Here is a 21,240-nt window from a genome sequence, read left to right on the forward strand (position 1 = left end):
AAAACAAAACAAAAAATAAAATGAGGCTGTCGTCAATAAAGAGACCGGTGCCTCAAAATAAAAACCACCGCTCCAAAAACAGTAGTTTACCCATTGTGATATTCAACAGACAGTCAGGGTACCATCCACCAGATAGATTTATTCATTTAATTTGTACACATTCACTACTAACAATGAAATCACCTCTCTCTCATTTCAAAGCAAAAAACAAATACAAAGCATTATTTCAAAATGATCGGTGAAAATCAGGATGTCAACTTTTCAAAAGCTTCTCTACCCGAGAGTCATTTAAAATAATAAACTGCAATTATTGGCTTTTTCCCCACTCTCTCCTCCTCAGTTATTCTTCAAATTTTGTTGTTTTTGATTACTGAACTAAACACATTTACTCACAAACTTTCACTTAACAATATCATCCTGGTACATTGACACATGTAATAATGTATGTGATACAATGGGGGGGGGGGGGGGGGGGGGAGGGTCACTGGGTTTTCTAGATTTGCATATTGATCACAAGGTCAACAATTTTTGAAGAAAGGTCTGTCAAAATGTTTCCCCGCCTTTTTTTCTTCTCTTCCCTCCTTAGGAGGATAAAAGTAGGGAGAAGCCCAGCTTTAGCTCCCACTTTTACTCCAAAGCAAACAAGAAATATTTAAGTACCGGTAATAACTTATGACTTAAAAACATTATTTCTTTTATCGCCTGTTGGTATTTTCTTAAGTCAGGGATGAGATTTAGCGAATGTGCAAAAATCATTGAAAAAGGCTCGAGGGTCTGGGTTCCCCCCCCCCCTTATCCCAGATGTTACAGTTCAGCAGGTTTACAGACAACGTGCATCACTAGAAATACAACACTACAGGTTCAGACACAATGTGGACTATTTCTTTCTCCCTTTGGTGACTGCTTTACTTCTTTCAAGACAATGTAAGACTAAAAGCGGTTTAATGAAAAACCTGAAATCAGGAAACATCCTAAAAAATAAAATCCTCAGCGATTGTACGGTTTTGTAGCTCATTAACCCTCACAGTCGCCCCCCCTTCAAAACCTTGGGTCCCTGACTCTTTTCAATGGCAGAACAGTAATGCTTGATGATAAACTGTGTCAATCTTTTGACAGTGACAGAGGTTGTTTGCCTCAAACCCAGCTCTGTGTCGCTGAAGATTCACCCCCTGATGCACACCCCTAGGCCATTGCTGGGGTGCTGGCAGGTGGTAGGTTTTTGTAGATGACCAAAAAACAAAACTCATTGTCTTTTTAACTATTATGATTTACACAGTTTCACTGGCAGGGTAGGATGACATAATGCTGTAGAACATACTAAACATTTGCAACTGACCAGAAAGTGAATACTGAAATTCTGACAAAAACAAATTGCAGTATGTAAAACGCATTTTAAACATGCCAATGCCATCTATCACACTAAGACTCGACTATTGTCTGCGCTGTTTTCAGGATTCAGTCTACATGTTTGCGTTTTAGTTGCAAATATATACTCACTCCTCCCCTCTAACCTCCGGCTATGCCAAAGCAGAAAGAGGCTTTCCAAATTCTACAACAGAGGCCAAGATTCAAGTCTCTTACAAAGTCTATGCACTCTACATGTATGGTGGTATATGCCTTGCCCAAGCATTATGAGTCTATCTGGTGAAGTGTACATCCAATGGAAATAGCACACTTTCCCATGGATGTTACAATCTAATTACTGTTAAAAGTAAGTCCCTATTTTAAGCTTTTTCTTCGCATACATCTTTTTGATGAGGCGCAGTGCTTTTGGGCAAGAGGTACGTGTACCGTTGGTAATTGCTAATAGAGGAAAAGGTTTATAGCTAGGTAAGGAGGTACATGTATGTGGAAATGGTGGCATTTCCCATTTTGGATACCCCTGGGCCCAGTTTCATAGAGCTGCTTAAGCAAAAAATTCATTGCTTAGTAAAATCAGATTACCGGCCAAGATACCACTCAATTGTTATGCTAAGTAAACAACAGCTAAATACTTGTCATGAGCAATGTATATGGCATGAAATTTTGGCCAGTAACATGTGTAAAATAAGCGAGCTATTTTTTGCTTAAGCAGCTCTATGAAATTGGCCCCTGGAGTTTTAGGTGTCAAGGAGCTTCTGGGAACAGAATCCTCAGCACTAGAGAAGCAAACCAAAGAGCAGTGTTTCTTCATATCTGAAGAAAGCAATGGCTAATTTTTCCACCAGGCAGACCTAAACAAAAAAAACGGTCTGAAATTTTTCCTGTTGGCTTTACGGACATTTTCCAACGAGAAGACCACAATACTCCCAAAAGTCGACCTTCCTCTCTAAACTGGCTGAGCATCTCTTACAGAACACAGTCTAAAGGAATATATATATGTACGCCATGCTACCACACCCTCACTGTGGCAAGACAATCCACTTACAAGACAGTCCACACTACGCCCCCCTATAATTCTTAGGGAGGAACGGACTGGCACCTTGCGGGCAACAATCAATTACTCCTTCAGTATTGGGACAGGCTTTTTGTTTCAAGTTCACCACAAGGATAGATAAACAGAGATACTCTGACCAACAACACACACTTCTCCTGGAGAGTGAATTCTGGATTGGCGGTTCATGGACTGACGGTTTACAGGCAACAATCAATTACTCCTTCAGTATTGGGACAGGTTTTTTGTTTCAAGTTCACCACAAGGATAGATAAACAGAGATACTCTGACCAACAATACTCTGACCAACAAGACACACTTCTCCTGGAGAGTGGACACTACGACCTGTCTACATACTTGTTTTATAAAGCGTGAATGCTTATCGGATGGTTCAGTCATACTTATTTACATCATATAGAATTCCTATAATATATATATAGTTATATATGAAATACACTTAATGAATATTGAAATGTCCTCATTAGCATAACAAAAGCTCTGCGACTTCCAGGACGTCTCTGATTGGTCGGTGTTCATGTGGAAGATGTTGCTGTGGTTGGTTGTTTTTCTGGGTCCAGACCCCCCCCCCCCCCCCGTTAGTGTTTTAGGATAAAAATTATCAACCCTCAATGTGTGCCTCGGAGAGCTACCGCTCTCAAAGATTTCCCTGCAAACATAAAAATCAAAACCAGATTTTTAGAACAAGTAATGACGAACATAATAATATTAACGGACAATTGTAGTGGCTATTTTTGGTCAGAAAGAAATTTCCTGTCTTATACATGTAGAAAAAGTACTCTGCCAAAGACTGTACTTTATTAAATCCTAACTGAACAATTCTTTTTCTTAAAATTTTGAAGCTGGAGAGAGTGCCTACTAGTAATCAATACACGAGCTCAACAGGGATGTAGGATTAGGGCCTGCTCTATAGGCGTACACAAAAGAAGTGAAATTGTACTATAGGCCTTTATACTACAGTAACGTTTTAGCCTGTTTAATCATAGCTTGTCTTATTGTTCTGAAGGTCGAAACAAAATTTGGCAAATCAGACTAAAGAAGGAAACATTTCAACATTCCTTAATACTTCAGGTTCTTGAATTCACAATGAGGTGCGTAGAATTGAGTACTTACAAATGGATCATTTGGTTGTTGCTGTTGTTGCGCCATTCTTGGTTGCTGCTGTGGGTACCCAGCACCCGCGTGCTGTCCTGGTGCACCCTGTGGGTACATGCCTACCATCCCCGGCTGAGCGCCTACCGGCCTCGGGCCCATACCCTACAAAAACGTTTAATAAAATATAGTTTACGATTCAGACCAAGTCCCAGCAACTTTGCGGCTAATGCTCAGCAACAGTGTCAGCTGTGAAACTTGAGGCAGGCTGTTGTTAGCTATCTTATAAAACACCTTAGTTCAAGTAAAGCCAATAGACCGATCCCACGTGTGAGTAAGAACATGTGGGGCTCTCCAACGCCTTTCTGCACAACTCTGCCGCGCGAGCCAAGCATACGCGCACGCATGTCGGACCTTAGTGTTGGACCTTAGTTGTGTTGTGATTGGTCAATACGCAATGGGGCGGAGCTTAATGGACCGGTCTATTGCAAGGCCTTAGTAAAGAAAACATTCGCAAAATCATGTGTTAGACTTGCATTTATTCCTCAACACTCCTACACTAGGTTAATCTATCCAGATAAAGTTGATCAGAACTGCTGTATGAATGGGTACCTGCAAGGGTAGAGTTGATATTGTGTATAAAAAACACACCATTTGGAGCGCCGAGCCTGTTTACTCCCCAGGGAGCTGAGAAAGATTACAGGAGCACTATGTAAAGCGCATTGATACGCTATTGTGAAAAGCCTAAAGACAAGATCTAGTTATTATTATTTTTTTTTGAAACTCCCTAATAAATAAATGAAGCTCATGATCTCATCCATTGAGGCCTTCCATTAAAGTTTGGAGCATCAACGGGCCGTGGCAGTAAATAAATTGCAGATGAGAAACAGACGACAGACACTTTGACATGTGTTTCACTATTATCCAATGCCAAGAATCTGTGTATGGTGGGTACATGTAATACATGTTTACACACAGTATCATAGACTAAGTCTAAGGCAAAAAATCCATCTCATTTACTTCTCATGTACAGAGTACAGTGCTAACACACATCGGTGTATGGGTAAAAACCAAAATTTATATTCTTTATCCCCAATGCAAATTTAACACCACTTATATTATCGTTGCAGTACCCGCTGCCAAAACATAGGATTCAAACTGCCTCTAGCTACCGCGCAACTCATTTACTTGTTCTCTCCACTTAACTTGGGATGAAATTACTAGCGCTACAAGCCAGGGAGCTGAAGCAGGATCACACAGTAAACATTATATACGGAAAAACAGACTGCAAATTTCACAAAACGTTAAACAACTGCATAGGTCCCCTTGAGCAACAATTATTGAGCAAGTTAGTTGTGCATCACTAACACAAGAAATCTTGCATTTAAGTAGACTTGCGTAAAGTTTTGTGAAATTGGCTTAGCAAAGGCAGACAGAAAGAATCTTAATAATGATTTCATAAGCCAAGAGCCGTGTTTGACTGTGACAACAGGTCCATATGTACATGAACACATCTTTGCAATAGATTTTTATCAATCCAACTGCGCTGGTGAAAAGAAGCATTAACAAACTTTGCAAGTCAACTGAATTAAAAAGCAAACACATTGGGTTCTTAAGCACAAAAGTCAACTAAGCACAAAAGCCACAGGTCTACTTAGCACAACAAAGCTCTGCCTAACCACTTCATGTCTGACATTTTTTCTTAGCACGCCTACACTACTAATGTTTTTTTTAACACTCGGAACAACTTCAAAGCACCAACAAAGGTTTTGCAGCCAGCCAGACGACTAACTTAAATTTAATCAGACATTCCATTATGTAGCAGTCTCTCCTAAGAAGGTGGTTCTGAACAGTGGCCCAATCAACACCAGAGCCCAATTTCATAGAGCTGCTCAAGCACAAAAATAAACTATGCCACATGTTAAATTTTTGACTGGTATCCTTCTCATTATTTCTAAGCTAAGGCCGTGTCCGAATTGGTGGCTACGGCTGCGGCTACGACCGTTGCCAGGGGTGTTGCTAAGGGCGTCCTATACTTCAATGCATGACGACGCGGCGATTCGGCCGTAGCCTTAGCCGTAGCCGCCAATTGGGATTCGGCCTTAGTTTTAAGCAGTATTTTCTGCCTAAGCAGCTCTATGAACTTAGGCCCAGAGATCACAGCATTGCCAGCAATAGCCACCTGAGATGATTGGAGACAGAGGGCAGGCTTAACACCAACGTGAACTCACCATTTGCGGAATCTGCGCTTGGCCTGCAGGCTCCTGATTGGTTAAAAGTGTGCATGTGGAGAGAGTTTAAAGAGAGTGGATTGGGCAACATGTGGGTGCGTGGTATTCACTAGGTGCATCGTTAGTAGTGTGTAAATGACATGATGGGTTAGAATGATGTAGATTAGAGCTTAATTTATCGGGGGTAATTATCAGATAACAGTTGATGAATTATGCAATAATGTTGGACTTTACTTAAAGGGAAGGTTCACGTTTGGTAATTACTCAAAACAAATATTAACTTATAAACTGACTTGGTAACGAGCATTGGAGAGCTGTTGATGATATAAAACAGTGTGGGAAACGTCTCCCTCCGAAGTAACGTAGTTTTAGACAAAGAGGTAATTTCTCACTAAAATAATAAAAGACTTCTAGCTAGAAGTCTTTTATTTTTATCTGAAAGCACACAAATTCGTCCAACAAGGGTGTTTTTTCTTTCATCATTTTCTCGCAACTTCCGATGACCGATTGAGCCCAAATTTTCACAGGCTTGTTATTTTATGGTTATGATGGGATACACCAAGTGAGAAGACTGGTATTTGACAACTACCAAACGTGTACCCTCCCTTTAAGTTAGGACTCATTATATTGTTCTTATTGTTAAATATTTCTGGTATGAAATCAAGGATGCCTTTGAAGTGAACTTAATCACTGTAACTCGCAATCTCGAGGAAACCTGTAAATAAGACTGCTTGCTACATGTATGTGAACCAGAAACACTTGAACCCATACTTCCTTCCAAGATAAGTGCTCTTGGTTCTTTTCAATTTACTACCAGTCCGAGAACATGCTAAATGCTCCATCTGAAAGACAAAGCAATCATGGTAAAATGTCTTGCTCAAGAACACAAGTGCATCAACCAGGACTCAAACCCATCCTCTGCTGTTCATATACACCAGATGGTTTTATGAGGGGTGGGGGAGGGGGAGTATTTATTTACCATGTATGGTTGTTGCTGCGGCCATGTTGTGGATGCCATCTGTACAGGTTGCCATGCTGCACCACCCGTTCTGCTTCCGGCCATGTTTGACGATTGCTTATTCCACTGATGATCTGACCTAGAAGAGCAAAGACAAAGGTCATGAATATTCATGAGTTCATGTACATGCAGGATTCATCAATACACGTATTTACTGTAAATGCCCCTTCACATATCTTGCACAATCACTATCCAAACAAACAAATTTGTATTCTTACTTATGAATGTTATTTATGCCATGAGAATGAAAGTTTTAGATTTGCGTCCGGGCATTTTTGAAATGACGTGAGGCTTTTTTTCATTTTTCATTATTCATTATTTTGCACACGAAGATGCGCAATTTGACTGGAGCTCGACACAAATTTGCCTATTCTGCATAGCGCAAACTAAAAATTGTGCAGAATATATTGGCGCAAATTTGTTGATTGCACGCGACAGATGAACGACAGCAGATGCGTGTTTTACTGCAAATGATCACGGCGGAATGTCTGCCTTGTACCCTAGCTTTTTTCATTTTTCATTATTCATTATTTTGCACACGAAGATGCGCAATTTGACTGGAGCTCGACACACAAATTTGCCTATTCTGCATAGCGCAAACTAAAAATTGTGCAGAATATATTGGCGCAAATTTGTTGATTGCACGCGACAGATGAACGTCAGCAGATGCGTGTTTTACTGCAAATGATCGCGGCGGAATGTCTGCCTTGTACCCTAGCTAGTATAATGCGTAAATATAACCTTTTACCCTTGTTCGATGATTTGAACTTGAACATTTGTGATGCAGAGTCTTTTTTTTTGAAAATAATGAAATTTTGTGAAAATAATGAAATTTTTCAGCGGTAACTTTCAGAGCATGCGGGCGGTGGACGCAAATCTATCATTTTCATTCTCACGGCCTTACTATGATGCCTTACAAGTTTGGTCTACAATAAGATTTAAACATATCAAAACACATGAATTCATTTGGAATACCAGCTTTCTGATCCCTGTGTTCTGTGTATTAACCCAATACACCTATGAGGCAATTCACAATATTTCTCTGTAGCGTTTACAGCTTAAGATGTGAAGGGAGGGGCAAGTGATTTACTCTATAGAGAGTTAGGGTGGAGAGTTGAAAGAGCTACCCCTCACCCCAAGGGACAACAATGCCCAAAGTGTAAGTTTCTCTGGAATTTCTTTTGAAATAATGACACCACACGGAGGCCCTTTTCATATCCAAGACAATTTTAGATTGGCTCATACTATACACCACCGGAGAGCCCTAATCAAGGGCTACAATTTCATGTCTTTGCTTGATTTTTTGTGGCGTAGACCTAGCCAATAAAAAAACATCTGTAAACATTTTGTAAAACAATAACTACATGTACATGATAAATACTACTGAACTATACTTTCCTAACAACAACAACATACAACACAATAATCTCTAAGTCCTTGCAGTGGTACAACTTCAACACAAAGTGGTAAAGTGGTTTCATCACTGACTATGAACAAGACACAAAACATAAATGTTAGAGTTACAGACGTTCAAGTACAATGACTCCTAGGTCCTTTTCACACTACCGGGCAGATTCCCCAGGAATCAAAACCCAAGGCTCCATAACATGTTCATTTTTACACCTTTGGGTTAGAATTGTTTATTACTATTTTTATATTTCTGGTTTCAAAAAATAAGAACTAAGATAGTTTTCAAAAATAAAAGCAAAATCAACTACTTCTACTTTTTCTCTGGCAGCAACAGATACATGTAGTAGTTGGCCAGAATCACTCGCACCGAACCCTTCCCCACAAAGTACTACAAGGTATATATATTGGAAACCATTCAGTTGAGAATTGGTTAAGACATTGGGATAACTTAATTGTACATACAATGAAACACAATTGAGAGTAAAACGTAAAACAGAGCATACATGTACATTTGTATCTCTCTCGACCATAATTGTGTATTCATACAATCAAATTATCCCCTTCTAAACACACAAAACATTCTGTGTACAATAGTGTATTTACTTTGAGTTTTCCCTAGTAATTGTGGGAGGAAACATAAAAAGAGACTTCATGCAATTTGTTTCATGCTCAAGTTATTGGCAGTTTTGAAGGTACAATATTCTAAGGAAACTTGATAAAGCAATGCCTTTGTTTATGACGAAGTATGTGTGCATGGGGGTCGTAGGTTTACCTTCTCTGTGAACGAGTGTCAGCATAGAGCAAGTTCGAGTGTGCACAATGGTTAACGAAAGGTTGACCATTTTGACTCGAACCCAGGCTGGTCGACCATTGATTGACTACTGTGGTCGGCCATTTGGAACCAGCCTCGAGCCCATGGTTTCTTCACTGGTCCCAACAGCACGTTCCATTCTAACATGTGTTAAGCGCAGAAGGTAACCAGTGACACTTTAGCGAAAAGGTGGAAGGTTGACTAGACTACCAAACGAGTCGTTCGGGTGAGTACATCACTGCGCATGTGCGTTGCTAGTCTGTGGTCGACCACTGGTGGACTAAATGTGCCTACGCGAACTTGCTCATATTGTACTAAACATGCAGGTTTCAACTTTTATACAGGGTTCTATGAATGTCAAGAGTCATAACATGCAGGAAAGTATAACTGGTGAATTGTGAGCCCACTTCACATTCTGCCAGCCTTTCTTCAAAACATATTATGATCTTTGAAAGTCATACAGTCATGTACTGTACTTCAATTAAACAGATTTTATTGTTAATATATTTCTGGTAATGAAACTAAGGATGCCTCATACAATGTACATGTGAGTACATGTACGTAACCTAAAGGCAGTGGACACTATTGGTAATTGTCAAAGACTAGCCTTCACAGTTGGTGTATCTCAACATGTATAAAATAACAAACCTGTGAAAATATGAGCTCATTCGGTCATCGAACTTGCGAGATAATAATGAAAGAAAAAAACAACCTTGTCACACGACGTTGTGTGCCTTTAGACGGTTGATTTTGAGACCTCAAGTTCTAAATCTGAGGTCTCGAAATCAAATTCGTGGAAAATTACTTCTGTCTCGAAAACTATGGCACTTCAGAGGGAGCCGTTTCTCACAATGGTTTATACCATCAACCTCTCCCCATTACTCGTCACCAAGTAAGGTTTTATGCTAATAATCATTTTGAGTAATTACCAATAGTGTCCACTGCCTTTAATCAATGTATAAGTAGCTCGCAAGCCTGAGGAGAACCTGAATCCAAGGATAAGTGCTATGTGAACCAGAAACGCCGGGTTAGGCAGGCCTGAAGAACATACATGTAGAGGACAGTCAAAGCCTCTGCTGCTCTGGTATTGGCCTTGGTGCCCCCTCAAAACCTCCCCATTGACCTTGTGTCGAACAATAACGAATGGTGGGGTAAGACATAGAATACCTACTTGAGGCGTTGTGAGCCGTGGAGCTCAAACTCCATGCTCATAGGAGCAGCCCTTGCGTTAAAGTGAGAAGCAGAGAGTGAGCATGATGAGTGAAAACAAAAGAGTGACAGGATGGAAGCAATATTACAGTTTTAAGAAAAATGCTGCATGAAATGAAATTTAAGCAACAGCCATTTTAAATATCAGATCATTCAATTATTAAAAGCCCCTGTGCAGTAGCATGGCAAAAAAACAACCCTTTTTATAACAAAAAACTAACCAGCCAAATATTGCGAATTAGGAATAGATAAATCGATTTTGCCAAGCAAAAAAAGGAAAGCACAAGTTTGCCCACACAACTCCGTGTTAGTCACTCTGTAGACTTTCCTTAACAAAAAGCATATTCATCAACATTGTTAACAAAACAAAAACTGTGTGGATGTGTGCAAGTCCATAATATTATGTGGACCTCTCTGGTTCTCAGTCCACACTGTGTGTAGTGTTGAAACACCTTCGCAGTCACGGTTAAGAGATGTAACAAGTCAAATATTTGCTTTAATAGCAAAAACTCTTCAGTTAAATCGAGGACCTCTCTTTTTTTTCTCATTTTAGTGAAGACACAAAAATCAGTATTCACAGAATCAAAGTGAGGATACCATTGGCTCTGACAAACCACCTGGATCCCTCTTGTTAAAAGGACCCCTACTACACAATGCTACATGTACTTTCCACCGGTTTCCATGACTCTGCATATTTAATAGATGGACATTTGCATAGAGGATAAAGAAAATAAACTTTGGCTTAACCCATATAAACCGATGTGTATTAGCACTGTGTACTCGGTACTTTCTCGATCTCTGTAAAAAAAAACATAGGCATATAACACAGGTGTGATTCGCACCCACGCCTTTTGCAATTCCAGAGCAGTGTCATGAAAACCAACTAGACCATTTAGATTGCCTGGTAGCTAGAGGCAGTTTGAATCATAAGTTTTAGCAGCTGGCACCGCAATAATTTAAGAGATATCTTGAGATTATCTACTTACTTCTTGGGTGACATGGATCCCCTGATGTCCAGACTGATGTTGGTGGCCAACTTACTCAACGTGGTGTCCAGGTCCCCGGTCTCGTTGGTGGTGACTGGATTCTCTGGGACCCTCTGGGGTTGACCCGTGGAGTTCATCGGCTGGAGGATGTCGCCGAATAACTCTTGTGTGTTCGCTACGGGAATCATAGAGATAGGTGTTTAGGTTTAGCTTGACTATAAATGGATTTCAGACCATCCCAGTGCAGCCATGAGCAAGCATGGGTGAGTGACCAGACGAACTTGACTTTTGACCAGAAACTGTGACGTAGCTCTTGAGTTTACCATATTGACCATGCTCCAGTGCATGGTTCGATACAGTAAATCTCACTGTGCTCTATGTTTTCTAGTTATGTATGTCTAGTCAATCTAGTCGCCACCCTAACTTGCTCCAAGGTTGTACTTGTAAATGAGACAAGCCTTCAGCCGTAAACTATCCTGAGTTTTTGTCTGGAGCCTGTTTAGATAAAAATTTTTTGCTTCAAGTTATTGAAATGTTCCTTCCACACCGATGAATTTACACAATTATTGAAAGAAGACTGTATGAGGAAATAGTCTGGTTCCTGTCTGTGTATGGGGATAGGTAGTTACAATGTGCTTTGAGATATTCGGGGTATAACCACTGGTATAACCTACATTGTACGTTGTGGAACCTTTTTTCATCTGCGATAAAAGCGTAGGATATGTCTTCACCAGAGCCTTCTCAATCCTCCTACTACCTTACCATTCAATTTTGTCTGTGGTTTTGAAGGATAGATGAATTATACCAGCCAGCAATATGTGATGAATGCATCCACACAGTACAAACATGTAGACAAATTAGTAGTAGGATTAATGTTCTATTGACCCCCTTGCGCTGGCGTCACACGAGGCTACAGTCAGGTAATTTGAGAATCAATATCGTATGTAAATGTACATGGTGGGCGTCAAACTGCGATTGCATCGCATAATGCGCACTGCATAGCAACACACAGGGGTTCTCAACTGCAAAAATGGGGCAGGTAAGATTGATCATGTGATAATGTCGGGTGATGGCAACTTCTCACGGACAAGAAGACTTGAATTCAAACTGTCAAAAACTCAAGCACCGTGCGCTATTATAGCCAAATTGTTCTGAAAATGAAGGACCAAGCTTGAACCGATTTTACACACATTATCATGGCCTCAGCAATGTTTTGTCAATAGGAAACCTACACACAAATGACATACATGTATGACGGGAAACATCAAATGCTAAGATGCACTAAACACACTGTACATCAACATGCAGATACAGCATTCAGAGTTAAAGTGAAAAAAAAAGAACTTTTTGGGCCCTAATGTTTAAAGGAACACGTTGCTCTGGATCGGTCGAGTTGGTCTTTGAAAAGCATTCTGTAACCGTTTGTTATAAAATCTGTATGGTTAGAAAGATGTTGTAAAAGTAGAATACAATGGTCTACACAAATATGCTTTGAAAATGCGTGGTTTTCGTTTTACCTCGTCGACAAACACAGTCGGCCATTTATGGGAGTTCAAAAATTTGACTCCCATAAATGGCCGACCGTGTTAGTTCGCGACGTAAAATGAAAACCGTGCAATTTTGAGTGATACTTGTGTGGATCATCATATTCTACTTTTAAAACATCTTTCTAACCATATGCATTATAACAAACGGTTTCAAACGCTTTTCATAAACCAACTCGACCGATCCAAGGCAACGTGATCCTTTTAAGTTGTTAAACTGGTCACCTATGAGTAAGGAAACCTCAATCAAGTGTCTGCTTATCTGTGTCGAGTACATTGGAACTTGACAATGTTGGATAACATTTTGCTGGAGTGTTTCTGTAAAAACCTTTAACAACTGTAAGTCGATGTTAATGTAACTGAGTGTGATGTGAAGTCAAATAATGTTCAAATGCTGTAATGACATGGATTCGTAAATTTAAAAATTGCTTAGCACAGAGGGGTCGCCAGTTAAAACTCAATGTAATGTCTGTTCTTTGTTACATTGTGACTGGTTTCCTTCTATTTATTGCTTTAGTGAAACAATTTGTTAAGCAATATTGTTTACTTGGCCGCTTTTGTATTGTGGTTTCTAGGCCTATCAGCATGGGAAAGAGACCAAAAAAAATCCTCTTCAAAAACAAGGAGCAGTCTAAGGCACAAACGAGCCATGAATATTGAGAATCATGGTGCTTTCACTGGTAAAAGCTGTTCCGTGTTTGATAAAGATGATTGGAACTCCAGTGCCGTAAAATTATGCCCGACTCGGTTTCTCAGACAGCACACTGCTTGAAACCGCCTCCGCCGAGGTTGACCCGTTTTCTTATCCGACTTTTCCCCGTCACTTACCATTCTGTTGGGAATTTCCCGTAAAGACTTTGTCAAAGTTTGCCCCGATGTCGTTGTTGTTGGTGATCCCTGCATGAAGAATATGTGATGGGAGTGAAAGGAGATGAAAGGTGGTGGGCTGGCAAACAGAGAAACTAACTATAGACCTTATGCAGATGACGCCATAGCCCTTATCACAAATACTCAGTATGCACACAATAGGTGTGAAATGAGGTGCGTGCTAGTCTAGCTAGCAATCAACTAACTACATTGTAGACCAGCATGCACCTCATTCAAACAGTTAGCGCTTGCGCATTGATATTTGCGATGTGCGCTACGCTTACAAATCTCCGCGTTTGCTTCATGGGTTTACCTCTAAGATGGCGACTGGATGACGTCAATGCATTAAGGTCTATACTACACAAACCAAATCAAAAAGCACTTGAATGAAAGAAATGCTACTCTACTCTAGCAGTCTAGGGGAATGTGGTGGCCTACAGTACATACTTGCCCAATACCAGGGCCCAATTTCATAGAGCTGCTAAGCACCAAAATTTGCTTAGCAAGAAATTTCTTCCTTGATAAAAAGAGGATTACCAGCCAAATTTCCATTTGTTGCATATTGCTTGTTACTGGTATTCAGCTGTTGTTTGCTTATCCTGAAAATCAAGTGGAAATTTTGTTGGTAATCCTGTTTTTATCAAGGAAGAAATTTCATGCTAAGCAAATTGTTGTGCTAAGCAGCTCTATAAAATTGGGCCCTGTACTACACAATGTACACGAGTAATCAAAACACCGTCTTGAATGAGAGCAAAGTGCACACGCTCTCCTGTCCACTCCTTACCCTTATCCAAGGAGTGCGAAAAACAGCACTCTTCAATCAAGTGGATTTTGAAAAAAATATTTGGAAAAAACAGAATTTCATTTACAAGGCAAAATGAACTACCGCTAAATTGCTTCGATCTTGTAAACATAGTCTGCCAATCCAATCCTGCAATTTGGTTTTGGTACACGACCACTTTCCAATGAAACACTGGTGCCTACAGTCTATGACCAGTGCATATTGGGCTTTGGGAACCAGTGCCAAGAGCCAATGGAACACCAGTGCCAAGAGTCAACAGAACAGTGCGTATAGCCTCAAAGTACTGCTGCCTAGGGCCTACGGGACACCAGTACTTAGGGTCTACATGTAATGCACATTGATGGTCAGGGCCAACAAAACAACAGTGTTAGGTCCCATGGAGCACCGGTGCATGAGGTCTACTGAGCAACAGTACCTAGGGCAAACACAAACACTGGGTGGGGCATAGGGCCTACAAAACATAGGGCCTTATATTATGGTATTTTTTTTCAAAAGAAGGTTAGGCAAAGACTGTATCTAGAATTTAAGACTACAAAAGAAAAGAAAAAAGGTTTAATTAAACAAAATTGTCAAAGAGTTCTAATAAACTACAGGTAAGGGTAGAAGTGCATGCATGGCGCCATGGACAATCTTCAACCATCACTCAAAAATAATTTCAGAAGAAAACTCAGATATATTGTAATCTGTTGGGGAACAGACTTGAGATAAAAGAACAGACTACCTGATAGATTTGAGATAAAAGAAACAGAACCAAGATGGCATACATGACACAAGGAAAGAGTAAACAATACTACAAGATACAACACAGGCATTTCTACAAAAACAAAAGGAGCCATGCAATGAGGATAACTGGCAAAACATACAGCATTTAACGACGCTCATTCCCAATTGATCAGGGAAAATATCCTTTTAATTAGACAGTAACTAAAAGAGTCAAACCAGGATACCACCCAAAACCGAGTAACTATCACCCAAAACTGCAACCATCCTCATTGGGGTGGACGCTTCCCAGACATATACTGTATGTACGTATAATAGAAACACCATATACATACATGTAGCAACCAATGTACTTAATCCATAGCAACCAATGTTTTGTATCCATAGCAACCAGTTACTTTACGCATATTAGCCAAAGTACAATACCTGTAGCAACCAATGTAATATACCTGTAGCAACCAATGTAATATAACCATCGAATCAGTGAACTATCCATAAAAACCAACGTACTGTTCCCATAGAAACCAATGTACTTTTATGTACATGTATACCCAGAGCAATGGCACCTTCATGGTACCTAGACAGGCATTTTATGTTCGTGTTTCGCATGACTGCTTTTAAACTATGGCATGTAGAGGTGAGAAAAACGGCCCAGTCAAAATCAATGCTATTGGCAGTGACTATGGCCAGGACCAAAAAATTGTCAACTGTCAATTGTCAAAATTGATGCAGCCAGCAGCCATAGCTGACGCCACCTGGGGTGGACGCGGCCAGTGACTCACTCAATAATCCCAGAGTGTTCTACAACGCTCCTGGGATCGGGAAGTTTTAGGCAAGACACACAAGGAAGTCAACATATCAATGCATATCTATGAGACACTTTTTCCGTGCCATGAGCAGAAAGTAAAGCAATCTGATTTGAGCGCTGAATCTACATGTACTAATCATCAGACAGAAAGAAGTGTCTCTATCTAAAGCAGCGATTCCCAGCACCAGAATCAACAAATCCCTGCACCTGAAGAAAAGCTCCAACCACACAAACACTCAATCATGTACATGTACCATTCCTTGGCCAACAAACCTCAGTCGGTGACGAGCAAAGTTATATGTAGATCTATATTTACAACTTCAAGGCTTTATTTCTTTAATGAGCTGTAAACAGCTTCAGATCCGAGGTTTTAGATTCAAAAAGGTTTCAGTAACTACATCTTCATTCTGATAAACACCTTCTGTATAAAGTCCTCTCCTTTTTGAGACACAAGGATCCCTATTTTGTAAACCAAGAAAAACACCCCCCCCCCCCCCCCCCCCACAAAAAAAAAAGGAAAAAGAAAAAAAGAAAAAAAATCCCATTCACACAATACGCAAAGCTGGTGTGATATGTCATTAGACATTTTTTTGCCGGTTCAACTATATAGATACAAAACCAAAACAACCAAGGCTGAATAACGCGCACCACACAAAAACATTGTTTTAAAACTGAATTTGAATTTATCCTGAAAGTTAAAACCAGCAACTTCTCATACTGGTGATACTGAAGCAAGATTTTCTTTACGGGAAATCCCAAAGAGCATAATTGACTGAGTGGTTGGAGCTTTATTCAGCGATGTTAACACACCTGGGGAGTTAGCCTGTGCCCCATCATACTGGGGGAATTCTGCTTCAAACACTGGCTCTGCAGTGTTAGCCAGGCTAGGCGAGGGCAGAGTGTCTGTGTGTGAATAAATCAATGGGTTAATAATGTGAGGGTGTGTGAGGTTAATATGAGAGGATACGAGGGTTTGGGTGAAATTAGCATGAGAATGTAAGATTACATGAGGATGTGAGGAAAACATGGGGTGAGGTTAGTGTGAGGGTATGAGGGAGTAAGGTTCACATATACGGGTACGAGGGTGTGCGGTTGAGATAACAGTGATATGAAGTTACATGTAACATGAGGTTAACATGAGGGTTCGAGGTTGACATGAGGGTATGATGAGGGTATGAGGTTAACATTAGGGTATGAATGTGTGTGAGGTTGTGATATGAAGTTACATGTACATGTAACATAAGGACAGTGTTGAAGAAATAAGAGTGTGTTAGTGTTAAGTGAGAACAGAGTGAGAACAGGGTAAGTACAGTTAGATTGGGAGTGGGTGTGGCAAGGGGCAAAGTGTTGTTATATTACAGGTGTAAATTGAGTAGGGGTCACGGTGTAAGGTATGACCCACAAAGTACAGAAAACTTATCACCTTTAAATGTCACTCTTGTTAAATACACTGCTGGTATTAGATACTAGTCTGAGCATAACAAGACCCCCCCCCCAAATAAAAATAAAATAAAATACAAAATATATAAAAGGAAAGTCAGTCAAACTATGTCCATATAACACTTTAACATAGGTCACAAGCCCCCAGATATTAAAAGACTTGATACATATCCACATTACACACACAAAATTGCCAAAAAAATTAATGACCACTGAGGTACAAGATGTGCAGGTGCTAGTACATGTACCACCCACATGAGGCATGTAGGTGCCACATGTAGCATGTAGTACCACCAACATGAGGTACATGCACACATGGGTTTACAACTTAGTACATGACATGCCGGGATAATTAAATCACAACTGGGACTGGGGGATCACCCGGAATGAGATTCTGTATTTATACTTTGATTCTCCGGCCGCTTTTGAAATTTTGGAGTGCCGGCCGGGGAGATAGGGGGCGCTCCGAACACCGACTCAAGCTGCGACGTTTTGTCCTCCTGATCCAGAATGCTTTCTTCATGAAAGTTTGGGAAGGGGGCGCTGGTGGGCACACCCAGGAAGGTGTTGGAATGGTTGTGAGCTGGCGCGGGAGGAACAGGGTCAGGGAACTGGGTGTCAAATGGTTCCGGGTCATTAAAAGGGTTGTTGTTGTCCACTGATGGTGTGGGTTGAAGTTGTCGAGGTTGAGGGTTGGGGGGAAAGAAAGTGATTATCGTTCTGTGAAAGCGATGAAATAATGATCTTAGAAAGGAATGTTTGAAATGAAAGGTTTTAAACAGGAAGAGTTTATCAATGGGAATAGTGCTCATATGGAATACAAATTTACATAATTGTAATTCATGTGGTAAAAGTCAATAAATCCTGGAAACTAAAATCTACACTTAGTTTTATTTTGGCCAAGACAACATAAGCCAATGGCTAACAAGTCAGACTCATTGTACAGCCTTGGCGAACATGTAAGCATGATGAAGTGGTGTACAGCAGTATTTTAATTTACAAAATTGCACACAGCAACAGTGAAAATAATTCTTACAATGTACATGAAAAGTGCAATTATATTTACACAATATTAAACACACATCACAAACATATGACATAACACTTACAGACAAAACTTTTAGCAACTACATGTAGTAAACATCAGTGAACTTGTTTCAATGCGACCGTTTTTATATTCATAAATTGTGCAAATTGATTAAAATTTGTTGATACAGTTATCGCAAAAAAACTCTCTTTTTTTTTTACAATCTTTTCTGTTACAAAGTTCAACTGCTTGCTATATTAGCTCTCTTTCAGTGAATAACAACAAATTTATTCACATATAAACAAATCTTTTAAAACGACAACAGCTTCTCAAAAGACAATGTTGTACCTATTTGTATTATTTAACCATCACAATTCACACCAACACAGGTTCCACATTACAAGGTACACAATCACATTCAACTCTGGGCCAATTTCAAAGAGCTTTTTACACAGGCAAAAAAAAAAAAGCTCAATGAAGACTGGCTGCCTGGTTTACAAACAAAAATGATTACTTGTCTGTGCATTTCCGAACGGCTCAAACGATTCCTTGTAACTACCCGGAGCCGAGGCGCAGGCCCGTATCGGGGACCCCGCTGCCGTAATGTGGAGTGGCGAACTGGAGGTGGCTGTCAGGACTGTTCAAGGGGTGAACAACAATCGACGAGCCAGAAGAGTGCGCAGCAGTGAAAGGAAATCATGAAGAGATGAGGTGGAAGAGTGGAAGAGTTTTAGTGAGAGGGTGATCTGTGGTCCATTTTGGCAGTTGTAACCAATGACTGTATCGGTCGTAGGCCAGCAGCCGATTTCACAAAACTTTACGCAACTGAACTTTTCGCAACTGCGTAAGTTCACTTGGCAACGTTTATGGCACAAGTTGCGCCATAAACGTTGCGCAAGTGAACTTAACTTGCACCATAAACGTTGCTCAATTGGACTTACGCAATCGTTTATGGCGCAAGTTTGCTCCAGAAACGTTGCGCAAGTGGACTTACGCAGTTGCGTAAAGTTCTGTAAAATCGGCTGCAGGGATAACCCAAGGGACATTTAAACCGAAACAATTATTGGTTAAGACTGCCAAAGGGTATACCAGGGGAAATGTAACACAATGTTGATGAATGAGCTTCACTAGGGTTACACTCGTCAGGTGGACCTTTTGCAGATCTCTGAGCAAACCTCAACTAAACTCGACAACTTTCTTCTTAGAAAAGGCATGATTAACGACAGAAACTTAAGCATCTGCGTTTATTATCCTAAGCAGTTAAACAGAACTTGTGACATCCATTGAAACATTTCTACCGATTCCAAATTGGGACTAGGAACCCACCTAAAGGTGCAGATACAAGTAAACCTGTACCAATAGAGGTTTTTTTTACACCATGTGTACTACAGTGTGATTAAAACCAGTGACACCACAGAAAAAGCGTCACAAAACATTGTCTGGGGTCTTTAACATCAATACACAAAACATAAGGCTTGCCCCCGGCTCACAAAGTACAGTAAACAACATTCCTTGTGACACAGGAATGATGTAGAATCGCAACCCGCAGTTTAAAGCCAACAGAATTTCGGCTCAGAAGATAGATACATGTAGATTGATAGATAGATGAAAACTTTATCATCCACTGGGATGGCCTTGACAAAAAAACTGTATCCAAATACAATACAATTGGGCACAGGCTGGATGCAGTGGATTACTTCAAGGTCTGCCTCCCACGGAAAACAGTCACCACCGAGCCCATTGTTACAAAAAGAGTTTCAGATTAAAACAGTCTATTCTATGTAGAGGGAAGAGGAGTGTATGAAGAACAAGGTATTTATCATTTAATCATTCATCATTTCTTTTATTTGTCTCACACCGTTTAACCGAAGGCAAAATTCAAGAAGACAATTACATTTAAGACAAAACAAAACTCACCATTTGAGGCACCCCACTGTGCTTGGTTGGGCATTCTAGGCTGGCCAAGCTGAGCCTGTAGGGATGGACTCATGGCTGATGGAGTCAGACCAATCAGATCGCTGGAAAGCTTGGTACTTGATGGCTGAGTCACCGTTCCTGGAATTGTTCCGTTACAAAGAAATTATCAACTTTGGGGTGAATAAAGAAAGATTTACTGGAATGGGATTTAAACCTATCAGCTCTCGATTACAGGCAGTGGACACTATTGGTAACTACTCAAAATAATTATTAGCATAAAACCTTACTTGGTGACGAGTAATGGGGAGAGGTTGATGGTATAAAACATTGTGAGAAACGGCTCCCTCTGAAGTGACATAGTTTTCGAGAAAGAAGTAATTTTCCACAAATTTGATTTCGAGACCTCAGATTTAGAACTTGAGGTCTCAAAAGTGACAAGGGTGCTTTTTCTTTCATTATTATCTCGCAACTTCGATGACCGATTGAGCTCAAATTTTCACAGGTTTGATATTTTATGCGTACATGTATGTTGAGATACACCAAGTGAGAAGTCTGGTCTTTGACAACTACCAATAGTGTCCCGTGTCTTTAATGTGCCGGCTCTCTACCAACTGAGCTATTTAACCCTAATCTTGCTGGTCTCCCGATATTATCAATATCTTTGCTCAGTGGCCAGTCAGTGGCAATCAACCTGTAACAGACACACAACTTTTGTATTGCAAAATTATTTTTTTTTAAAATGGCCGATCACACTTAACTTTTGTACATTTTTTTTTTCTTCAGTTTACTATGGCACCGTTTTGAAAATAATTAGAGGAAATCAGCAGAAATCAAAGATTACGGCAATGTTTACAATACAACTGTGTAATAATGTATACTGACAACATTGGGAAACTGCCCTCTTGAGGCAAAATGATGATTGTCGGA

At 40.2% G+C, this 21,240-nt stretch overlaps 1 protein-coding gene across 15 annotated transcripts in view; it reads right to left on the minus strand.

The window, feature by feature from the left end:
- Positions 1–2,266: 2,266 nt before the first annotated feature.
- LOC117296440 (phosphatidylinositol-binding clathrin assembly protein LAP-like) overlaps positions 2,267–21,240 on the minus strand; it is a 52,716-nt gene continuing 33,742 nt past the window's right edge. For 3 of the 15 annotated variants that reach the window (XM_033779366.1, XM_033779370.1, XM_033779365.1), the window contains 11 exons: positions 20,314–20,451; positions 18,911–19,033; positions 17,776–18,027; positions 16,740–16,832; positions 13,561–13,629; positions 11,189–11,363; positions 10,165–10,215; positions 6,734–6,851; positions 5,755–5,787; positions 3,545–3,688; positions 2,267–3,080 (listed from right to left, as the gene is read on the minus strand). In XM_033779366.1, coding sequence (XP_033635257.1) covers positions 3,069–3,080; positions 3,545–3,688; positions 5,755–5,787; positions 6,734–6,851; positions 10,165–10,215; positions 11,189–11,363; positions 13,561–13,629; positions 16,740–16,832; positions 17,776–18,027; positions 18,911–19,033; positions 20,314–20,451 — 1,208 coding nt within the window. In that variant the 3' untranslated portion in view covers positions 2,267–3,068. The remainder of the gene's footprint in view (positions 3,081–3,544; positions 3,689–5,754; positions 5,788–6,733; positions 6,852–10,164; positions 10,216–11,188; positions 11,364–13,560; positions 13,630–16,739; positions 16,833–17,775; positions 18,028–18,910; positions 19,034–20,313; positions 20,452–21,240) is intronic. The other 12 variants (XM_033779373.1, XM_033779371.1, XM_033779369.1 and 9 more) reach the window with 12 other exon arrangements.

This window comes from Asterias rubens, chromosome 11 (assembly GCF_902459465.1).
Source record: "Asterias rubens chromosome 11, eAstRub1.3, whole genome shotgun sequence".
In the NCBI taxonomy this organism is placed as follows: Eukaryota; Metazoa; Echinodermata; class Asteroidea; order Forcipulatida; family Asteriidae; genus Asterias; species Asterias rubens.